General features: G+C 47.8%; 1 protein-coding gene across 1 annotated transcript; it reads right to left on the bottom strand.

The window, feature by feature from the left end:
* Positions 1-1,482: 1,482 nt before the first annotated feature.
* Positions 1,483-2,019, bottom strand: LOC136536212 (uncharacterized). Its single transcript, XM_066528578.1, has one exon. It carries the CDS (start codon positions 2,017-2,019, stop codon positions 1,483-1,485), a length of 537 nt encoding a protein of 178 aa, XP_066384675.1.
* Between the last annotated feature and the right edge of the window lie 19,131 nt (positions 2,020-21,150).

Raw genomic sequence — 21,150 nt, 5'->3', positions numbered from 1 at the left:
TCTGTCAAAGTACATTATCTAGTACTCTTGATCGACGGCTGCTGGTGGCATCTGGACCTTGGTCCACTCCGCGATGAAGTCAGCTAGTGCATGGGATTTGATCGCCGTTCGGGGGACATAAGAAATGCCCTGATCCATCAGTTCGAGTGCCCACTTTGCGGTTCTTCCCGTAGCGTCATGGCTACAAACAACCTCGTTGAGGGGGAATGACGTCACCACTGTCACGGGGTGTGACTCGAAGTAGTGACGTAGCTTCCTTTTTGTGATGAGGACGGTGTAGAGGAGTTTCTGGATCTGGGAGTAGCGGGTTTTGGAGTCGGGTAGCACCTCGCTGATGAAATATACAGGGCGCTGCACCTTGAAGGCGTGCCCCTCTTCCTCTCGCTCTACTATTAAGGCAGAGCTAACCACTTGGGTGGTGGCCGATATATATAGTAGGAGGGATTCTCCGTCGCATGGAGGAACTAGGACCGGCGGCTTAGTTAAAAATCTTTTAACCATGTCAAGCGCCTCCTGAGCCTCGGCTATCCACTCGAAGCGGTCAGTTTTCTTTAGGAGTCGATAAAGGGGGAGTCCCCGTTCGCCGAGGCGTGAAATGAATCGGCTGAGGGCGGCAAGGCACCCTGTGATCCGCTGAACCCCCTTTATGTTTTGGATCGGGCCCATCCTCGTGATGGCTGATATCTTCTCTGGGTTGGCTTTGATGCCACGCTCGGAGATGATGAAGCCGAGCAGCATGCCCCTCGGGACCCCAAAAACACATTTTTCGGGATTGAGCTTGATGCCGTTCGCCCAGAGTTTTGCAAAGGTGCGTTCAAGGTCAACGACAAGGTGGTCAGCCCGCTTGGATTTGACTACGATGTCGTCGACATAGGCCTCAACGGTTCGCCCGATGAGGTCTTCGAAGCAACTAAGCATACAACGCTGGTACGTTGCCCCAGCGTTCTTCAGACCGAATGGCATTGAAATGTAGCAAAATGATCCGAAGGGCGTGATAAAAGATGCCGCGAGCTGGTCGGACTCTTTCATCGCGATTTGATGGTAGCCTGAGTATGCGTCAAGGAAGCAGAGGGTTTCGCACCCCGAGGTGGAATCGACTATTTGGTCTATTCATGGCAAAGGAAACGGATCCTTTGGACACGCTTTGTTGAGGCCAGTATAATCAACACACATTCTCCATTTCCCGCTCTTTTTTTGGACAAGAACAGGATTTGCTAACCACTCTGGGTGGTATACTTCCTTAATGAATCCTGCGGCCAGTAGTTTGGCTATCTCCTCGCCGATGGCCCTACGTTTCTCCTCATCGAAGCGGCGCAGGCGTTGTTTCACTGGCTTGGAGCCTGGGAGGATTTGGAGAGTATGCTCGGTGACCTCCCTCGGGATGCCCGACATATCCGAGGGTTTCCACGCAAAGACGTCCTTGTTGGCGCGGAGGAACTCGACGAGCACGCTTTCCTATGCGGAGGAGAGCGCGGTCTTGATTCAGACTTTTTTGCCCTCGAAGCTACTGGGATCTAAGAGGACGTCCCTGGAGCCCTCTGCCGATTCGAATGATCCAGACAACTTCTTTGTGTCAGGTGTCCCTTCAATGACCTCCTCCCTGAGGGTGGTGAGCTCTTCGGATGTGATGACCGTGGATGCGTGTCCGCAGCATTCGACCTCGCACTCGTAAGCACGCTGGAAGGAGGTGCCGATGGTGATGACCCCATGGGGGCCCAGCATCTTCAGCTTCAGGTACGTGTAATTGGGTACGGCCATGAACTTCACGTAACATGGTTGCCCCAAAATGGCGTGGAAAGTCCCCGGGAACCCTACTACATCGAAGGTGAGGGTCTCAGTCCGGTAATTGGATCGATCCCCAAAAGTGACAGGCAGGTCAATCTGCCCTAGTGGCACGGCTTGTCTTCCAGGCACGACGCCATGGAAGGGTGCTTGGACGGGACGGAGGTGCGTTTGGTCGACGCTCATCTCGTCGAGCGTCTTGGCATACATGATGTTGAGGCCGCTGCCCCCATCCATCAATACCTTGGTGAGCCGCTTTGGACCGACGATCGGGTCGACAACAAGCGGATACCTTCCCGGTTGTGGGATGGCATCCGGATGGTCGGTTCGGTCGAAGGTTATGGCGGATTCCGACCACCGGAGAAAAGCTAGCATGGCCGGTCCAGCGGTATAGACCTCTCTAAGTGAGACCTTCTGGCGGTGCCTAGAGTCATAGGCCGCTGATCCTCCGAAGATCATGAGGGCACCAGTCGGCATTGGAAAGGCATCGTCCTTCTCCTCCGTGTCGTCAGTGGTGGGAACAGGCACCTTCCCCTGCTCCCCCTTGTTCAGGCCCCTAGCCAAGTATTTGCGCATAAGGCCGCATTCCTTGTATAGGTGCTTGGCCGAGAAGGCGTGGTTTGGGCATGGCCCCTCGAGCATTTTCTCAAAGTGGTTCGGAGTGCCCTCCGCGGGCTTCCGGCCACCTTTGCGGTCGGCAGCGGCAACGAGTGAGTTGTCGTGCCGTTGCTTCTTATTTTTCCCTTTGGCGGGATGGTTGGGGGTGCCTTTGCTGGTGTCCTCGTCCCGCCTTGTCTTTCTATCGGAGCGATCAAAGATGGCTCCGACCGCCTCCTCTCCAGAGGCATGACTGGTGGCGATGTCTAGAAGTTCCTTGGTAGTTCGTGGGCCCCTGCGTCCTAGCTTGTGGACCAGGGATTCGCAGGTCGTCCCGGATAGAAAGGCTCCTATCACGTCAGCATCGGCGACGTTCGGGAGCTCGTTGCACTGTCGGGAGAAGCGTCGGATGTACCCACGGAGGGTTTCATTGACCTTCTGATGGCAGTTCTTGAGGTCCCATGGGTTTCCAGGGCATTTGTACGTGCCCTGGAAATTACCCACGAAGATCTTAGTCAGATCCGCCCAACTCTGAATAGCATTGGATGGTAGGTGCTCCAGCCATGCTCGTGCCGAGTCGGCCAAGAACAGCGGGAGATTGCAAATAATGAAGTTATCATCACTCGCACCACCGGCCTGACATGCAAGCCGATAGTCTTCAAGCCAAAGCCCGAGATTTGTTTCGCTAGAATATTTAGGAATGTTCGTAGGCGGTCGATACCTTAGGGGGAACACAGCGTTGAGGATGTGGTGGCCAAAGGCCTGAGGGCCTGGCAGGACAGGGCTCGGGCTTCGGTCCTCGTTGCTGTCATAGCACCCGCCACGTCGGGGATGATAGCCATGGCGCGCTGCTTCTCCATTGTCGCCGTGGGCACATCTCCAGGCATCGATGATGCTGCGTACGTCGCGGCCACGGCCGAGGCATTGATGTACTGGGACGGCGGAGGGATGCCCTTCGGCTGGCGGTGTTTGGTGTACGGAGGCATCCTTGGTGGGGCGCACTGAGGGTGCGCTGGCTGGTGTCGGGTTCACGTCGTCGAGACAACGAACTTTCCGCCTGCTGCGCTGCTGCACGCTCGAGCAACGTGCAAATCTCCCGATAAGCGCGTCGATCCTCGGACGTCGTGGCCTCCGGAAGGCCATGCAGCAAGGCGGTTGCTGCGGCGATGTTCTGGCTGGCTCGGGCAAAGTGAGGAAAGGCCCCATCATCGGTGAGGATCCTTTGATGTACGGTGCAGGCTGTGGCACGCGTGCGCCCCCCGTCTTTGCGGCATTCAATCTCGCGATTGATGTCCGCATATTCCCAGACGAGCCCTTGCCCGGCCTCATTGATCTTTTGCTGTCGGGCCCTCAACTGCTCTATCCTTAGGTGAGATGGGGCTATCCTCTCTTCCCTGGATCTGCTATCAGGATTGTTTGTAGGGGTGGCCTCTTCCCTAGAGGCGCTTTCGACATGACCCTCGGGGGTCTGCGTCATGAAGCATTCCTAGGAAGGGTGGTGGCTCCCCCTACTAGAATCTGAGCTGGAGAGCGATACATGCTCCTCGTTGAGGAGCTCGTAGAGGGTCTCCATATCCCGCTCAATCGCCCCTATGAACTCGATGTCCATGGGTGATTGAACCACACGTAGCGCCAAAAGGCGGCCAGCGGTCGCCGCAGCGTTGCGGAGACCGAATGGAAACGTTGTCGGGGTGCTCCATACGGACCCTTCCGGGCACATGGTGGCGTTGTAAGAGGCCTCCTTGGGTGACAGGACTCCCCGGGAGTTGCCCGGTGGGCCCTCAAGCCTGAGACGGCTGAGGTTGATGGAAGGGGGAGATGGGGCGACTGAGTGAGTCAGCGCCAGCTTTCCTCCTACTATGATAATGAAATCCAGGTCGCCGAAACGCACGTGTGCGCCCGGGGCCTAGGTGATTGCGTGGGTGGCCATCCAAGACCTGATTTGGAACGCGCAAGCCCCTACCTAGCGCGCCAACTATCGGTGTTTCGTATAAGCACTGGCAAGTAAATTTATAGTAATGCACGTTAGGCTCGGATGGTATGCTAAAGGACACAGGATTTATAGTGGTTCGGGCGGAACGTCCCTACGTCCAGTTTGCTGCTGCTTGTGTTATTAGCACCGTGAACGGTCTGTAGTAAGGGGTACAAACTGTCGAGAGAGGGACTGGTCCCAAGTCTCTAATGGAAGGATTGAAAGGTGGTCAAGGGCTTCATAGCCGCTTGAATGTGTGTATATGAGTGCGTTCTATTGTTTTCCTCCCCTCTTGATGGAGGGAGCGCATCCCCTTTTATAGATGAAGGGGCTAGCTTTACAAGGGTGAGGGCTCCAGGATGCGTACTCTACTTAGTCTTATGGCTCACGTCTACCTGGTCAGGTCCTCCATTTTGATGAGTGCGAAGGAAGATAAGTGCTTACAATGTTGTCGATGTCTCTGTAGGATGTCAGGTTAGTCACAGAATGCTACCCTGCGTAGGGTATGGGCTGTAGTACAATGGTTTTGACTTATGAGCCTCCCCCAGCCTTGCTCCGCACGCCTTCTGGTTCCCATGATTCCTTGTTGGGAGAATGCGGGGTCGGGTCTGGTGTAGTGCCGTGGCCAAGGCCTTCTGACTGGGAGGACCTAGGGGGTCAGGAAGCGGGCGCTGCTCCCCCGAGTCCACAGCGTGGTGACAGAATACCCGTCGTTCATGGAGATAACAAATCCTTTCCTGGAGCGTAGCGGTTGTCGTATATCTTCGTCGGGTTTCGTGTCTCAGAGCTGAAGGCGGCACCTACAACTCTACAGGGCGAGGTGCACGCACCTATAACGCCTTTTGGGTTCTACGGTGCCCAAAAGGGTCTAAAACATCAGTCCTATCATTCCCTGGCAGTCCTTTTCCTGCCAGGGCGTAGGGTATGGTCCTTGGAGCCATGGTTGACCCGAACATCTTGTCTCGTCCTGTACCCATCATTACAAGGGATTGATATCGATCAGGGCGAGGCTCGTTCGTGGCCGTCGGGTGAGACGGAGACCAATCCCTATCTCTTGGGCGAGACTAACCCTACCCCTCCGGGATCGGGCGAGGCGGAATCCATCCCTCAGCCCTCGGGCGAGACCGAGCCCACCCTAAAGGCGTCGGGCGAGACGGAGATTAGCCTTGAGCTTTTGGGCGAGGCAGGGTTATCTCACAAAGGCATCGGGTGAGGCTGACCCCATCCCTCTAGGATTGGGCGAGACGGAATTCATCCCTCAGCCCTCGGGCGAGACCGAGTCCACCCTAAAGGCGTCGGGTGAGACGGAGTTTATCCCTCGGCCCTCAGGTGAGACCGAGTGATGAGTACAGGCCCGATCTTCCGAGAGGTAGCCGGTAAGTTCGATTTGTGGAGATCTCGACGTTGGCGATCCGGCTTCAAATCAGACACAATTCGAACCATGTAACCGTTACACCACCGCTCCGTTGGTTATCAACCAAGCACAACTTGATTGACCTCGCCAAGAAGGCTTTTCCTGCAAGCGAATCGAAGAGCACAAGCAAGAAGGTAAAACACGCAATCTGAAATTGCAAATATGAATGACGCGAATATCAATAGAGGGTTCAAGAACTCGGTTCCAAAGGACTAATCGACACAGTGGAGGAGATCAAGAACGGGGGCCCTGGATCACTGTAAAAGGATTTGTCACCACAGTTACAATGAACGATTCAGTTTCTCGAGGGAAAACTAAACTCTAAACAAAACCCAATTGTGTAGCAGCGGTGGCGGCTATGTTTATAGTCTAAGACTCGACCTAGGGTTGGGGACGGCCAGGGGTTGGGCGCCCACAACTTGGGCTTAAGGCCCGACACGATACATGGCCAAGTTGGCCCAAATAGGTGACGCAGCACCTTGCCGTGGTCACACATAATGATCCACGGACCTTCTGGAGCTGGGACCAGATCCAAAACGACGGCATCGTCGTCCCCTTTCCAACGCATCCAAGAGCGGCCCGTTTTGATGTCGTATGAGGAAGTTATGACCGAAACAGTGACGACGTGTCTGCTGAATCCGAGGACGACGTGGCAGCTGAGTTGGAAACGAATTGCAACTTGGGGAAGACCATGGCGTCGGAGTGTCCAGCGTGGCGATGTCCTCATCATCCTCCCCTTCTCGAATTGGAGTCGTCCTTGACTCCATCTTGGCGATGTCCTCATTATCCCCTCCTTGTAGAATTGGAGTCGTCCTCGACTCCATCCCATCATCAGCGAACTCCTGCAAAAGGTTAGTGACAGCAGGCAATGCACCAGACATACAAGGTTGACAAAACATAGTATAACATGGTGCATCAGGATTATCACATAACTCAGCAGTAGCAGGAGTTGTAGCAAGAAAAGCACCTCCTTTTAACTTAATCCCATTATTTTTAGCAATGTCTGTTGGAGGTTTATTTTTTATCTCATTAGCATGTTTAATAATATCCGTAGGAGACAAAGGCAGCAATGTAATTTTCTTGTCCTTATGTATGATAGTGTATGTATTAGTTCTACCATGGTGTAAAGCATCATTATCAAATTCCCATGGGCGACCTAACAAAATGGAACAAGCTTGCATAGGGACAACATCAAAATCAGCAGTATCATGATAAGAGCCTGTGAAAAAGCTAATGCGTGCTGATTTAGTTACCTTAGTCTTACCACTATCTTCCAATTCGAGAAGGGGAGGATGATGAGGACATCGCCACGCTGGACACACCAACGCCATGGTCTTCCCCAAGTTGCAATTCGTTTCCAACTCAGCTGCCACGTCGTCCTCGGATTCAGCAGACACGTCGTCACTGTTTCGGTCATAACTTCCTCATACGACATCAAAACGGGCCGCTCTTGGATGCGTTGGAAAGGGGACGACGATGCCGTCGTTTTGGATCTGGTCCCAGCTCCAGAAGGTCCGTGGATCATTATGTGTGACCACGGCAAGGTGCTGCGTCACCTATTTGGGCCAACTTGGCCATGTATCGTGTCGGGCCTTAAGCCTAAGTTGTGGGCGCCCAACCCCTGGCCGTCCCCAACCCTAGGTCGAGTCTTAGACTATAAACATAGCCGCCGCCGCTGCTACACAATTGGGTTTTGTTTAGAGTTTAGTTTTCCCTCGAGAAACTGAATCGTTCATTGTAACTGTGGTGACAAATCCTTTTACAGTGATCCAGGGCCCCCATTCTTGATCTCCTCCACTGTGTCGATTAGTCCTTTGGAACCGAGTTCTTGAACCCTCTATTGATATTCGCGTCATTCATATTTGCAATTTTAGATTGCGTGTTTTACCTTCTTGCTTGTGCTCTTCGATTCGCTTGCAGGAAAAGCCTTCTTGGCGAGGTCAATCAAGTTGTGCTTGGTTGATAACCAACGGAGCGGTGGTGTAATGGTTGCAGGGTTCGAATCGTGTCTGATTTGAAGCCGGATCGCCAACGTCGAGATCTCCACAAATCGAACTTACCGGCTACCTCTCGGAAGATCGGGCCTGTACTCATCAATTGGTATCAGATATTTCAGGTTTACCGCGAGGTATAATCTCGTTTGCCTTAGATTCATATTTGTTCATTACCTAGAGTCCACAAAAAGCCCAAAAATATTTCAATTTCCGCTGTCCTATCGCCCTTTGTGCCTTTGCAATTTCGTTTCAGATTCGTGTTGTTGAGTTTGTGTCCGTGGTCGAGTCTTGTTGCTGGTTTAGGATTGTGTTCGTGGTCGTAGTTCAATCACCCGTTGCTGTGATTTTGTTTTCCGCCGCTATCCCATCCACCGTTCCCAAACAACAAGTCGAAGCCACCACATTACTCGACTTGCCCCGCTAGCCGCCTTGTGTAACTTCTCGCCGCCGCGCAAACCCTAGATAGGTTGCCAGCCGCTCTTATTTTGCCTGCATCGCAGCCCTCCTTACATCATCAGGCGAATACCTACTGCTGTGATCGGTGTTAGAGTTTAGGGACGCTTTGCCCTAACTGCCGTCGCCGTGTTGTGCCTCCTGGAAAACATACCTTGAGATACCTTCAGTAAAACAGGCATAACTTTTCGCTCGTTTATCAGAAAAATCTGAAATTTTTTGTGCAGCTTCTTGACACTATTTGGACCCAACCCAAACTCGGCTTCGCCCTGTTTGGTTTCATTAGAATTGCCAAAAAAATTCGGGAAAATATAGAAAAAAAATTGTCAAAGTTTTTGCACGCTTTTCAGAGAACGTGCTGAATTTCTGTAGACCACATCCCACCTCAGTTGTAGGTGCCAATTTTTGTGGTTGCATCTTTTGTGATCCTTGTTCAGAGAAAAGTATAAAAAAATAGTAAAAAAAAAGTTTGTTTCCTACTAGTGCCTTTTGGAAAAATCCGGGAAAAATTCAGGAAAAAGGAGATATCCGGGCTATTTGGAAAGGCACAAAGGGCGATAGGACAGCGGAAATTGAAATATTTTTGGGCTTTTTGTGGACTCTAGATAATGAACAAATATGAATCTAAGACAAACGAGATTATACCTCGCGGTAAACCTGAAATATCTGATACCAATTGATGAGTACAGGCCCGATCTTCCGAGAGGTAGCCGGTAAGTTCGATTTGTGGAGATCTCGACGTTGGCGATCCGGCTTCAAATCAGACACGATTCGAACCCTGCAACCGTTACACCACCGCTCCGTTGGTTATCAACCAAGCACAACTTGATTGACCTCACCAAGAAGGCTTTTCCTGCAAGCGAATCGAAGAGCACAAGTAAGAAGGTAAAACACGCAATCTGAAATTGCAAATATGAATGACGCGAATATCAATAGAGGGTTCAAGAACTCGGTTCCAAAGGACTAATCGACACAGTAGAGGAGATCAAGAACGGGGGCCCTGGATCACTGTAAAAGGATTTGTCACCACAGTTACAATGAACGATTCAGTTTCTCGAGGGAAAACTAAACTCTAAACAAAACCCAATTGTGTAGCAGTGGTGGCGGCTATGTTTATAGTCTAAGACTCGACCTAGGGTTGGGGACGGCCAGGGGTTGGGCGCCCACAACTTGGGCTTAAGGCCCGACACGATACATGGCCAAGTTGGCCCAAATAGGTGACGCAGCACCTTGCCGTGGTCACACATAATGATCCACGGACCTTCTGGAGCTGGGACCAGATCCAAAACGACGGCATCGTCGTCCCCTTTCCAACGCATCCAAGAGCGGCCCGTTTTGATGTCGTATGAGGAAGTTATGACCGAAACAGTGACGACGTGTCTGCTGAATCCGAGGACGACGTGGCAGCTGAGTTGGAAACGAATTGCAACTTGGGGAAGACCATGGCGTCGGTGTGTCCAGCGTGGCGATGTCCTCATCACCGAGCCCATCCCAAAGGTGTCGGGCGAGGCAGAATAGAACTCCTGTCACTCGAACAAGGGATGACACAGCGCCTTTATGCGTCCAAAAGTTTTTCACGTTCGGTGGTTATTGGTTCCACCTTCTGGGGTATCCTGGTATTAGGTCCCTGACAAGGTGCTTGATGGGGTAAGCATGGTTGGTGCATGGGCTATCCATGAGCTTGTCGAAGTAGTCAGGCAGGCCCTACTAGGGCTGCTTGCCTACGCGATCAGCTGCGGTGACCAACGTGAAGTTGGTCGTTCAGTGCTGATCCTTCTTGTTCTTCTTGCCATCTGCGTGGAGGAGCCCTCATCTTGGTCCTCGCTCTTGGCATTACCCTTGTCTCGGCCTCCATTGAAGATTGCTCCGACCACCTCCTCGCCGGAGGCGTGGTTCGTGGCGATGTCGAGCAGGTCGTGGGTGGTATGGGGCTTTAGGCAACTAAGCTTGTGGATCAGGGAATCATAGGCTATACCAGAGAGGAATGCGCTAATGACGTCCGTGTCGATGACATTAGGTAGGGAGTTGCACCGCTTTGAGAACCTACGGATGTAATCTTGTAGAGACTCATTGGGCGCCTACTGGTAGCTCTTGAGGTCCTAGGAGTTTCTAGAGAGGACATATGTCCCCTAGAAATTTTCAATGAAGATCCTCTTGAGGTCCGCCTAGTCATGGATGCTGTTGTGTGGGAGGAATTCGAGCCATGCTCGAACATGTTCCCCCATGCAGATGGGAAGGTATTGAATGATGAAGTGATCATCATCCACTCCCTCATCTTGGTAGGCGAGCCAGAAGACTTCGAGCCATATACCAGGATTCGTGTCCTTGGTATATTTGGCGATGTTGGTCGACAGTCAGAAGCCCTATGGGAATGATGCTCTCTAGATGCGCCGGCCAAAGGCCCATGGTCCTAGGACATCTGGGCTAGGACTTTGGTCGTTGGGTCGGTGACCACGCCTAGGGTGCATTTCACCGATCCCCTCGATGGTCCGGTCAGAGCCCATGTTGTCTGCTCTCACCACCGCCTGATGGATGTCATCATCATGCCGGGCCCGACGCCGGTTGCTGATGATGCTACGAGCATCTCAATTCGGCCTAAGGCGTTCGCGCATAGGAGGTCGATGTGGAGCGGGCGCCAGGTTAGGCCATGGTGCAGCTATGGCCTCCTGTTCCATGCCTGATGGCAGCAGCAGCAAGCGGATAGAGTGATTTGTCTGGTGGGTCCCTACTCCCCTAGTGGGGAGAGAGGTCGTGAGTCGATGGTGTGACACGGAGCTCTCCGCCTGTTGAACAGTGGTGGTTTCCACCAATGCCCAGAGGTTCTAGTGGATCACCTATTCCAGGGGTTGTCTGGCTTGGGAAGGCCATGCAGGAGCATCACCGCCGCAGTGATGTTCTGGCTAGCCCGAGCAAACTGTGGGGGATCGTTCCCCCCATCGATGATGTTGCACTGAACCTGACGGGCGTGACCCTGGGCGCAACCCCGGATCATGGTGTGTCGAGCGCGCTGGCACAGGTGGTGGCTGGTTCTACCGCCTTTGTCGTAGCTCCTCGTTGTGCTCCTAAGCACATGCGAGGGCATTCGCGCGAGGGTCTAGAGGGGTGTGGGTCTGTAGAGACTCTGCCACCACCAGCGGCTGTCCCAAAGCATCTACCATAGCACACTCATGGAATAGAGGGTGGCTGGGTGCCACGATGTTGCCAATGTTGGAGTCGTTGCTCTCAACATCGTCATCCATGAGGTCATGAAAAGAGGCAGGAGCGTAGCTCGCCATCCCCATGAATTCAGATGAGAGTGGGGGCGGTGCCAGCATACTTTGGAGCCCCTGGGCATACACGTTCATAGGAGATGTGAGGCCATAGGGGAACCAATTGCAAGGCGATCGCAGCCGGGACAACGGGGTCTGTCCAAAGAATCGGCGAAAGAATGTAAATAGCGAGTAAATAACAAAGCATAAGTTACTCACAGTTGGGTTTGAGCCCTACGCGGGCTCGGAGTGAAGCACAGGCACCTCGTCATTGAAGTCACTGGGAGTCCTAGAGCTGATGAAGGACATGCCTCCTCCGATGGGTGCCAGAACAAGTGCCTCCTCACGGAGCTGCAACACGTCGAGCCGGTCGGTGACAAAGTCTAGGCTTCTAAAGAGAAAGGTCTAGGATGGCTCGAAGATGGGTGGAACCCACATCCCAATAGGTGGGAGTGCAGGAAACTCTAGTGAGCCAAAGCAAGTCGTATCGATTGAGCCTGCCATGGCAAAGATGGCAGAAAAGTAGACCATCTGATGACCAAAAGCATGAAAGTACGGCGTCTTCCCCACAGACGGCGCCAACTATCAATGTAGAAAGTGACCAACATGTAAATATTTATATTTTTGTCATACGTTGTGATCGGATGTGGCCTAGCACTCAATGACACAGGGTTTATACTAGTTCAGGCAATGTGCCGTACGTCCAGTTTGAGTCAGTCGATGACTTGATTCTTGAGTCCAGGTGCTCAAAGTGTGATGTGGGGTTACAAATAGAAGGAAGTAAGATAGGGGTGCAAGAGGTCCAGTCAAAGTTTGGTCTGAAGGGCCAAGAGTGACGAGAGCTCCTATGTATGTTAAGTATTTGAGCATGTGCTCTATGTATCTTTACAATGTCTAAAGCTAGCAGAGGGTGAATCGATCATTGGTTGTTTGAATTGTTCTAGAGTCCTCTTTGTTGGAGTTCCCGTGTATCGATCATTGTGTGTGTGAGTGAACTGATCCTCTTCGTTGGGAGAGAGCGCATCCCCTTTTATAGATGAAGGGGACGGCCTTACAAGCGAGAGAGAGAGAGAGTATGTATGCTACTAAGTCTTGTGGCCCACGCCGTCGAGTACAAGATGATGGTAGGTGCCCACAATACTGTTTATGTCAGACACATGTGGGAGGTTTTTACCGTATTCACCATGTATGGCAAATAACGATGCCCACAACACTGCTGATGCCCAGAGGCATGTGGGGGTTTTACCATGTTTGTCTGGTATAGGAATTGATGGCACCCATAACACTGTAGGGCAAAATGTCGGCGCCCACAACACTGCTTGGGTTCTAACATGCCTGAAGGTTGTAGGGCACCCTTCTAACATGCCCTATCGGTACTATCCAACAGGTGTATAGGGTATGGTCCTTGTTTTGCGGTCAACTTGAGCGTCCTACCTTACTTGCTCCATCCATTTCCTGGGTCCTCACCGAGCGGGCGTCCTCGGTCGGTTGGTCCTAGTCGGCTCCGACTGTGCCAGTCGGAGAAGAGCTATAAGCAGAGGTTTGATGCATCCCTGGTCGGAGACATGGGTCAATCAAAAGTGGCATTGGTTAGGCCTTCTAGTCAGAGAGGTAGACCAGAGTTGGAAGCGAGCGTTGTTCCTCCTCAGCCAGGCCTTCCGGTCAGAGAGGTGGGCTGGAGTCAGAAGCGGGCATCGTTCCTCCTTGTCTAGGCCTTTCGGTCGGAGATTGGATCACCCTTCTAGCCTATCATTAGGTATTTGGGCCGGCCTAGGAGTTGCACATCGTTCGCAATGTCGTCTGCTGGCCGAGCTTTTGCTGGGAAGCCGGTCCATGAGGGTCCTCGGGTTTATGAACCCAACACTCACAAAATAAAGCCAATCTTGATCTAGTTTATACACCTCTTAAAATATCACCAATGATTATGTCTAATGGATGATCTCTTGTAATATTGGTTGGTTGGAGTATTGGAACTTGATTGCTTGCACTTGCTTGATCATTGGATTGAGATGATGCACTAGCCACTTGATCTTGTTCATTATCATGAGAGCCACTTGTACTAGCTTGATTTGTATCATCTTGCACATTTGAGTTAGAGAGTACTTGCTCTTGATCATCTTCATCATCATTCACTTGCCTAGGCCTCAATTTACCAACATCCATGTTCTTTATGGCATTTGAAAGTTGAATGCCTCTAATATCTTCCAAGTTCTCATTCTCTTCTTGTGAATCATTGGTTTCATCAAATTCAACATCATGAATGTGGCAGAACCACCTAATCTAACGCCTCTCAGGAGTACTTGTCTTCCATTAGACACTAAGTACTCAAGGGAGGACACCAAATTACGCACTTCCATCGAGCACACCCCAAGGAAGAACCCGAAAATCCACATCTTTCCATTAGGATCACAAATGAGAATAAAGCTTACATCATTATTAACCATTTCTTACATCACTTTTAATACAACATCAAAGTTATGAACAATTTAATTTAACAGCAGAAAATAAACATGTGATTAGAGTTACAACAGAAATAAATATCTATTCATGACATGATGAAGCATTGATATATAAACTATGACAACAAATTATAAAACTTCTATTTATAAAACATTTAGTGAGAGTTATAAATAAAAACTATGATCGTAGCATAAAGGAATCCTCTCTAAGCCCACCAGGAGGAAATCCACACACAAGAGTTAGCTCTAGCATCCACCTGTCACCTACAATAGGGGGAAATAAAACCTTGAGTACTCAATTGTACTCAGCAAGACTTATTCGACAGTAGAAAAGAAAAGACTCCAAGGATATGCAAGGCTATCTAGTTTGTGGGTTTATTGCATCTACAGGAAGCATTACTAAGCGTGCGTCCTTATATTAAATTTTATTAGCAGTCATCATTAATTCATTAACTGACCATTCTATGTAAGCACATGTGCTACTTTCAAGCAGGGGGTAAGCAATTAGATTCATTTTACATCTTTCATATTCCAGTTCTTACTACGATGCTAGACTATAGATAAGCCGTACTAGATCACCGATGATTCGCAAATCAATGTGCCCAGCTAGGTACCCCGATACACATGCCCCGCTTGTACCCTAGGCACAAGTAGGACCAACCCACCACTCTCCTATCAAGGGGTCCAGGTCACAAAAAATGGCATCCTAACTATTACTCAACTTCTTGCCGATTCATGAAAAATCTAGTTTAAATTTTTGGATTCAATTTCTGAGCTATCAAATATACTATTGAACAACCTTTACTCACCAAAACAAAAATTGCATTCTCAACTACTAACTTGCACTTCAAATTTTATTTAAGTTCTAAATACAAGTTATATTTTATTTTATTTATAAAAATTGTTTTCATGCTCAATCCAATAGAACAAGCAATTCATCATTTACTTGCTAGAATCGTTATCGGACATTTTTAAATACTTTTACGCACTAAGTGAATTAACTCAGATATTTAGTTTAGTCCATCAAAGTGAACCACCTAAGACTCACTCGTCATTCCATGTGTGTTTTAAACCCCAAAAATTTATTGGTTGATTTCTCTTAGGTCTAACCTAGGTGTTAAGTGAGCTCGTAACACCAGAGGTGTTACAATGAACTTCCTCATGAGTACCACTATCCAAATTTCAAACTCTATATGCCTTGCTAGTAGTCGAGTATCCAAGTAGGAATCCTTCATCACATTTCTTGTCAAACTTGCCCAATCTAGTGCCTTTCTTCAAGATATAGCATTTGCAACCAAAGACTCAAAAATATGCAATGTTGGGCTTTCTACCATTCAAGAGCTCATATGATGTCTTCTATTTCAATGGGTGATAATAGAGGCGGTTGCTACAATAGCAAGCCATGTTGATAGCTTTGGCCCAAAAAGATTGACTCACATTGTGCTCACTAAGCATAGACCTTGCCATATCAATGAGTGTTCTATTCTTCCTCTCAACAAGGCCATTTGATTGTGGAGTGTACTTGGCCGAGAATTGATGTCTAATTCCAAATTCATCACACAACTCATCAATTCTAGTGTTCTTGAACTCACTACCATTATCACTTCTAACTCTCTTGATGGTTGTTTCAAACTCATTGTGAATGCCATTGACAAATGATTTGAATGTTGCAAACACATCACTTTTATCCACTAGAAAGAATACCCAAATGTATCTAGTATAATCATCCACTATCACAAAGCCATATTTGTCACCACCAATGCTACTGTGTTGAGTTAGCCTAAACAAATCCATGTGCAATAACTGAAATGCTTTACTAGTGTTCATCATGCTTTTCTTAGGATGGGTGTTTCCAACTTGTTTGCTGGCTTGACAAGAGCTACAAAGCTTATCCTTCTCAAACACAACATCTTTCAAGCCTCTAACCAAGTCATGCTTAGCCAATCTATTCAATTGTTTCATTCCAATATGACCAAGCCTTCTATGCCATAACCAACCCATGCTAGACTTAGTGAACAAACATGTAGATAATTTAGGTTCACTAGCATTGAAATCAACCAAGTATAGATTCTCGTATCTAAAGCCTTTGAAGATCAAGTTAGAGCCATCTATACTTATGATCTCTACATCATCTACCCCAAATATGCATTTGAATCCAAGATCACACAATTGAGCCATGGATAGCAAATTGAAGTTCAAGCTCTCTACTAGCAACACATTGGATATGCTCATGTTATTGGATATTGCAATCTTACCAAGCCCTTTGACCTTGCCTTTGCCATTGTCACCAAATGTGATACTTTTATAATCATCATTGCCATTAGTGTTGATTGAGTTGAACATTCTTGCATCACCGATCATGTGTTGAGTGCACCCACTATCAAGAACCCAATGCCTTTCTCTAGCTTTATAATTGACCTACAAAAGAAGATCAATTCTTTTTAGGTACCCAAACTTGCTTAGGCCCTTTAAGGTTAGTGACCAAGCCCTTTGGCATCCAAATGGCTTTCTTCTTTGAGCCTATCCATGGTTTACCAATGAACTTAGCCTTTACACCATTTGCACCCTTGGTAAGCATATAGAAAGAATCAAGCTTAATGGAGGATACATTAGCATTTTTGCTCTTGTTCTTGCACTCATGCTCTTTATGACCAACTTGTTTACAACTAGTGCAAAACCGACCATTGTTCTTCACAAAACTAGTCTTGTGAGGAGCAAAGGCCGCCTTGCCTTTCTTGAGGATATAGCCCAATCCCTCTTTGTAGAGAGACGCTCTTTGGCTACCCAAGCATATAAGCAAGCGGTCCTCACCACCATAGGCCTTAGCCAAGGTGTGAGTGAGCTCATTGACCTCCTTCTTGAGAGTCTCATTCTCAACCATTAGTGAGGCATCACAAGTGAAACCATCACTACTAGATAAGGTGGAAGTAGAAGTACTACAAGAAGGGTTAGCAGGAGCAATAATGATAGGCATAGATAATGATTCATCAATTATATCACAAGTTAAGCCTACATCACAAGTCTCAACATGCTTCTTTTTATTTTGATCAACAAGCAAAGAGGAATGAGCTTTTTCAAGCTTCTTGTGAGCCTTGCCAAGCTTCTCGTGGGCTTCCTCTAGCCTCTCATGAGTTGCTTTGAGCTCATTAAGGGCTTGCTTAAGGGCTTTTACTTTCTTATTCAAGATCTTACATTCCCTTCTCTTAATGTCAAAGTGTTCTTTAGCATTTTCTAGCATGTCAAATAATTCATCTTTAGTGGGTTCGTCATCATCACTATCACTATCATTTTCATTATCATGTTCCTCATCACTTCCATCATCATAATTTGTACCTTAGTGGCCTTAGACATGAAGCATGATGGAGTGTCGAAGAGAGAAGGCTTCTCATTGATAGCAATGCTTGCAAGTGCCTTCTTCTTGGTTGTATTGTCATTGTCACTATCATCATCATCACTTGAGGAAGCATCACTATCCCAAGTGACCACATATGAACCACCCTTCTTCTTCTTGAAGGTCATCTTGTAATTCTTCTAGTTCTTCTTGTTGTCATCACTATTGTCACTATTATATGGGCATTGAGCAATGATGATCCTTGCTACCACACTTGAAGCACCTCATTGTTTCATCCTTGTTCTTTGACAATGACTTCTTCCTTCTTGCACGATAGCCCTTCTTCACCATGAATTTGTCAAATCTCTTCACAAAGAGACCCATCTTCTCATCATCAAACTCATCAAAGCTTGAGTCTCCATCTTCACTTGATTATTCTTGCTTTGCCTTGCCCTTGGATGATGTGGCCTTGAATGCCACACTCTTCTTCTTCTCATCCTTCTTCTCATCTTTTTTCTCCTTCTTTTCTTCCTTCTCATCATCATCTCTATAAGCATCACTGGTCATAATATCTCTCAAGATTTGGTTTGGTGTCATTGTGTCCAAATCGGTCCTCACTAGCAAGGTGACCAACATGCCAAATCTTGAGGGTAAGCATCTCAAGAACTTATGAGAGAAGTCCTCGTCCTCCACCTTCTCACCAACTGCTTTGAGATCATTGACAAGCACTTTCATCCGATGGAACATGTCCGGCACACTCTCATTTTCCTTCATCTTGAAGCTAGCAAATTTCTCCTAGAGAATGTATGCCTTTGCACCCTTTATTGCCTTGGTGCCCTCGAATGATTCTTCCAACTTCTTCCAAGCCTTATGAGCCATCTCAATATTCTTGATTTGCTCAGATGTTCTCTCATCAATTGCATCATGAATGGCACTTAGAGCAATGTTATTGTTTTGGAGAAGCACTTCTTCGACTATGGTGGGATTCTCCAGATCATCAATCTCAATTTTGGTTTCTACCACCTTCCACACTCTTCTATTAATTGACTTGATATGTGTGGTCATCTTTGATTTCCAATATAGATAATTTGTGCCATCAAATTGGGATGGCTTCTTGTTGTTGTTGATTTGAGCTAATTTTACACCAAAGGTTGTTAAGCCTCAAATCATGGTGACCTCGGCTCTAACACTACTTGAAAGGTCCCAATGGCTAGAGAGGATGAATAGCCTATTAAAAATTTCTACAACAATACTTAGCAAACCGGATAGACAAATATGAGGCAAAGCGAGTGTTGCGCTAGCCTACTAAAAATGCAAGCCACCTACCATAATTCTAGTTTATATAGTCTCTATCTACACAATGGCTATGTCCCTACACTAAGTTAGTGTGCTCTCAAATGCTAACTAAAGAGCCACACTAACCAAACTACAAGCTCTCACAACTAGCTACACTAAAGAGCTTGACAACTAGTTTACAGCAATGTAAAGAGAAAGTAAGCAAGATGGTTATACCGCTGAGTCGAGGAATAAACCAATCAATCACAAGAATGAATACCAATGAAGACCAATCACCTTGGAATCAAATGATGACACAATGATTTTTTACCAAGGTTCACTTGCTTGTCGGCAAGCTAGTCCTCGTTGTGGCGATTCACTCGGAGGTTCATGAGCTGATTAGCATCACCCGCCAAACCATCAATAGGGTGCCGCACAACCAACACAAGATGAGGATCACACAAGCCATGAGCAATTTACTAGAGTACCTTTTGGCTCTCTACCGGGGAAAGGCCAAGAACCCCTCACAATCACCACGATCGGAGCCGGAGACAATCACCAACCTCCGCTCGATGATCCTCGCTGCTCCAAGTTGTCTAGGTGGCGGCAACCACCAAGAGTAATAAGCAAATCCCACAGCGAAACATGAACACCAAGTGCCTCTAGATGCAAACACTCAAGCAATGCACTTGGATTCTCTCTTAATCTCACAAAGATGATGAATCAATGATGGAGATGAGTTAGAGGGCTTTGGCTAAGCTCATAAAATTGCTATGTCAATGCAAATGACCAAGAGTGTGAGCTTGAACCATCCATGGGGCTTAAATAGAGAGCCCCCATGAATAGAGCCATTGGCTCAATTATTAGGCTGACTGCGGGATGACCGGCCGCACCGGTCGTGTGCACCGGACGTGTGCGGCCGGTGATCGAACGCATCCGGTCACCTTCGTCCGGTCACAGCCTAACTGCCACATGTCCCATTCAAACAAAGTAGCCATTGCTACCACGAGTACCACACTCAACTGCAACCGGACGCGTCCGGTGTGGACGACCGGACATAGGAAACCCAACATCTAGTCGAGTTCAGAGAGCTCCCAGGACCGCTCTGGGATGACCGGACGCGTCCAGTCACATCGGACTGAACATAGGAGACTCAGTGTTCGGTCAAGTCTAGAGAGCTCCTAGAGCCACTCTGGGCTGATCGGACGCGTCCGGTCACACCGGATCGGATGTTCCCAGAGTCCGATCAATTATAGCACTAAAACCCGAGAGTTGCTAGTTCACATTGGACACGTCTGGTGTGGCAACCGGACGCGTCCAGTCGCATCTCTACAAACCTGAACCGAGCTAACTCACATTGATCGAATGCTAAACAATAACTCCTTAGCATCCGGTCACTCCACTAAGCCAGAGTCTGGTCATTAATACCAGACGCGTTCGGTCACCATACCAGACATGTCCGGTCACTCTATGACCAGCGCGACTAACTCCTTTTCAACTCTATCTTCTTTACCCTTGCTCAAATGTGCTAACCACCAAGTGTATCACCTTGTGCACATGTGTTAGCATATTTTCACAAACATTTTCAAGGGTGTTTGCAGTCCACTAGATCCTAAATGCAAATGCAATGAGTTAGAGCATTTAGTGGCACTTTGATAACCGCATTTTGATACAAGTTTCACCCCTCTTAATAGTATGGCTATCAAACCTAAATGTGATCACACTCGCTAAGTCTCTTGATCACTAAAACGAAAAGGCTCCTACCACTTATACATTTGCCTTGGGCCTTTTGTTTTTTTACTTCTTTTCCAAGTCTAAGCACTTGATCATCACCATAGCAACACCATCATCATGTCATGATCTTCATTTGCTTCACCACTTAGAGTAGTGCTAGCTATCTTATAATCACTTTGATAAACTAGGTTAGCACTTAGGATTTCATCAATTCACCAAAACCAAACTAGAGCTTTCAATCTCCCTCTTTTTAGTAATTGATGACAACCCTTACACAAAGATATGAATTGAAATTTAATTGAATCCATGTTGCTTGCCCAAGCATATTTACCATGTGTAAAAGGATATGAACAAGTTTCATGAACCCCGTATGGTAGCAATTTCTCCCCCTACATATGTGCTAAGAGTTTGGATTGTAGCTTGCACATATGTTTAGATAGGAAATATAGGAGACAATGTCTACCAAATGATGCTAAGGTATAAAAGATGGATCTTTAAAGCGTGATACCAATCGGAGTGCACCAATATACTATCCTTAGCACCATTAGTAACTAGACATACACAAAAACTAGAATACCTCATGAGATCAACATTAAAAGTAAGGGTCTAGTTTTCATAATATGAGCATGAGTCTAGTTACTTAACCTATGCATGCTAGTTTTTCATTTCATCATTTAAACCTACAACTAGCATACACCACACAAGCATGGATATTTAAAAACTTGTGCCATGCAAGCAAATATATGAAATGCACATTCAAATGCACCATACAAGTTCATGAGCTTGCTCCCCCTACTTGTGTGCTCAAAATTTTAATTGATCCCTTTCCTTTGCTAATATCTCTCCCCCTATGTCAAATTTTCCCCCTTGTTGTCTTTTTACTATCTTAGT

This window comes from Miscanthus floridulus, chromosome 2, assembly GCF_019320115.1.
Source record: "Miscanthus floridulus cultivar M001 chromosome 2, ASM1932011v1, whole genome shotgun sequence".
NCBI classification, from domain to species: Eukaryota; Viridiplantae; Streptophyta; class Magnoliopsida; order Poales; family Poaceae; genus Miscanthus; species Miscanthus floridulus.
Note: the sequence above shows the minus strand (reverse complement) of the source record. Positions and strands in the feature narration are given on the sequence as shown.